This window comes from Misgurnus anguillicaudatus, chromosome 9 (genome assembly GCF_027580225.2).
Source record: "Misgurnus anguillicaudatus chromosome 9, ASM2758022v2, whole genome shotgun sequence".
Taxonomy (NCBI): Eukaryota; Metazoa; Chordata; class Actinopteri; order Cypriniformes; family Cobitidae; genus Misgurnus; species Misgurnus anguillicaudatus.
The window spans coordinates 18,046,019-18,047,822 of record NC_073345.2 but is presented as its reverse complement, the minus strand read 5'-3'; the positions used below and the strand labels follow the sequence as shown (position 1 = coordinate 18,047,822).

General features: G+C 37.1%; 1 protein-coding gene across 1 annotated transcript; it reads left to right on the top strand.

The window, feature by feature from the left end:
* Nucleotides 1–214: 214 nt before the first annotated feature.
* Nucleotides 215–1,588, top strand: tmsb (thymosin, beta). Its single transcript, XM_055181206.2, has 3 exons — nt 215–373; nt 788–900; nt 1,329–1,588. The coding sequence occupies exons 2-3, from the start codon at nt 801–803 to the stop codon at nt 1,364–1,366; spliced, it is 138 nt and encodes a 45-aa protein (XP_055037181.1). The 5' UTR covers nt 215–373; nt 788–800; the 3' UTR covers nt 1,367–1,588.
* The last annotated feature ends 216 nt before the right edge of the window (nt 1,589–1,804 follow it).

Sequence of the window (1,804 nt, the reverse complement as noted above, 5' to 3'; positions counted from 1 at the left end):
ATAAAGCTACTTTTATTTCCATCACATTTGCCATTTGTAAAACAAGCTAGATATTTTGATGTCTCCCAACGTGGTCCACTCCAATACATGGCACTCCCTAAACCTTTCACATAACTAACGCGTAACTGAATCAAATCTGCTTCATTTCTCTGCCTCTCAGGATCAGCAGATTTATTATCCGCCCCTCCCTTTCAAAGTCATGAATATTTCATGTAATGTGAGTGGAAAAGAAAGACAAAGAAAAGGAGGTGGTTACGGCTATTCAAAAAGCCCTGGGAGAAAGCTGCATAGACCCCACCTCAACACACAAGACAGACCCTGCTGACACACGCAGACAGCTACTTCCCCATCCGTACCCATCCAGTGCATCGAGGTAAGACTTTTTACGCTCATATTCTGCATTTGCATTTAGAGAGAGATTTGTGTTCTTTTCATTTATTTTCAGGAGGAGGAAAATTGTGTATAGACAGTTTCAAATTAAAAGCAAAGAACACGTGTCTCTGAGAAGCATGATACAGAACAAAGAGCTGGTTGAGTCATTCCCAGTCTCCAGGCAGAGAAAGGATGGCCAACAGTTGGCTTACTCAGGCAGTGATTGTGAGAAATCCTATAGGCCTATATACATGGCTATAGGCATTTTTTCACAATCAAATGATAACTAAATTCATTTTTTTATCCATAATCTTTTGTTTTATTTGTGGGCTGTCTGAGCTTGAGGTCAAATATTATTCATCCAAGTTCATTAAATTTAATATAAATATAGCAAACTTGTTTTTTGTGTCTGTAGTCAAACAAACACCATGGCTGACAAACCCAACATGACAGAAATTACAACTTTTGATAAAACTAAACTCAGGAAGACAGACACCCAGGAGAAGAACCCATTGCCAACCAAAGAAAGTGAGTATTTGTTCTTAAAACAACAGAAGAGGGTATCAATGTGAATACGTTAAATGTAGGTTTTTGTATTGTCTAAGTCTTTTTCCTGTAGTCTACACAGAGCTGGCATTGTCAGAAAACCTATTGAATAAAGTAAATGAAGCATGCGTGTGGTGTAAAAGATTCAGATTCCAAATCTATATTTGTTTCCAAAGTTTGGGAAAAATATACACTGTATTTTTCCTTTAAACAACACTGTTGCATGCTATAAAGTGAATGTGCGATTGATGTCTTGGGCTGCAAGGTATGCATTTTGATTTTAGGTCAAAATGATTTACTGACTGGATGTTTCAACAGTACTGAAAGTATTTCTGAAGAATTTAAAGACTAAGAATCTGAGTAATTTTTCTTAACTCTTTTCTGACTTTATATGTGAAATGTTTCTGCAGCTATTGAACAGGAGAGACAGGGCGAGTCAACACCATGACTGATGCTTGTACTGTAAATGCACAGTCATACAAGCAGGATTGACAGCAGTGGGGGAGCATGGCTGACAACAGATGGAAAAGAACCGAACAACAGCAAATCTCAGTGCTTTTATTTTTTATTTGTCTGTGTGTTTGAGAGTTGAAAATGAAGGAATGTATTTCCCAATCGCGAATGTATGTATTTTTACCCAGTGAGCCAATAAAAGGGTTCATGAATGTGATGATATGGCTCAGTGTTTAAGCGGATGGACTGCTGATACATTGCATTTGTGTTGGTCTGAATCCCTTCCGAGGGATAATAATGTTATGATCATACTTCATCTGACAAAACTTGGGAGTTTTTTACAAATACATTGCATATCGTCTCAAACATACATTATGAACAAGATAAATAAAATAGCATTTTCCCCAGGATTTTAAATGCATCAATAATTTCT

Excerpts from the sequence above, each read along its gene's own strand:
- tmsb (XM_055181206.2), top strand. The coding sequence starts at position 801 with ATGGCTGACAAACCCAACATGACAGAAATTACAACTTTTGATAAAACT. Across the intron at positions 901-1,328 it reads CCCATTGCCAACCAAAGAAA|CTATTGAACAGGAGAGACAG; the intron begins GTGAGTATTTGT and ends ATGTTTCTGCAG.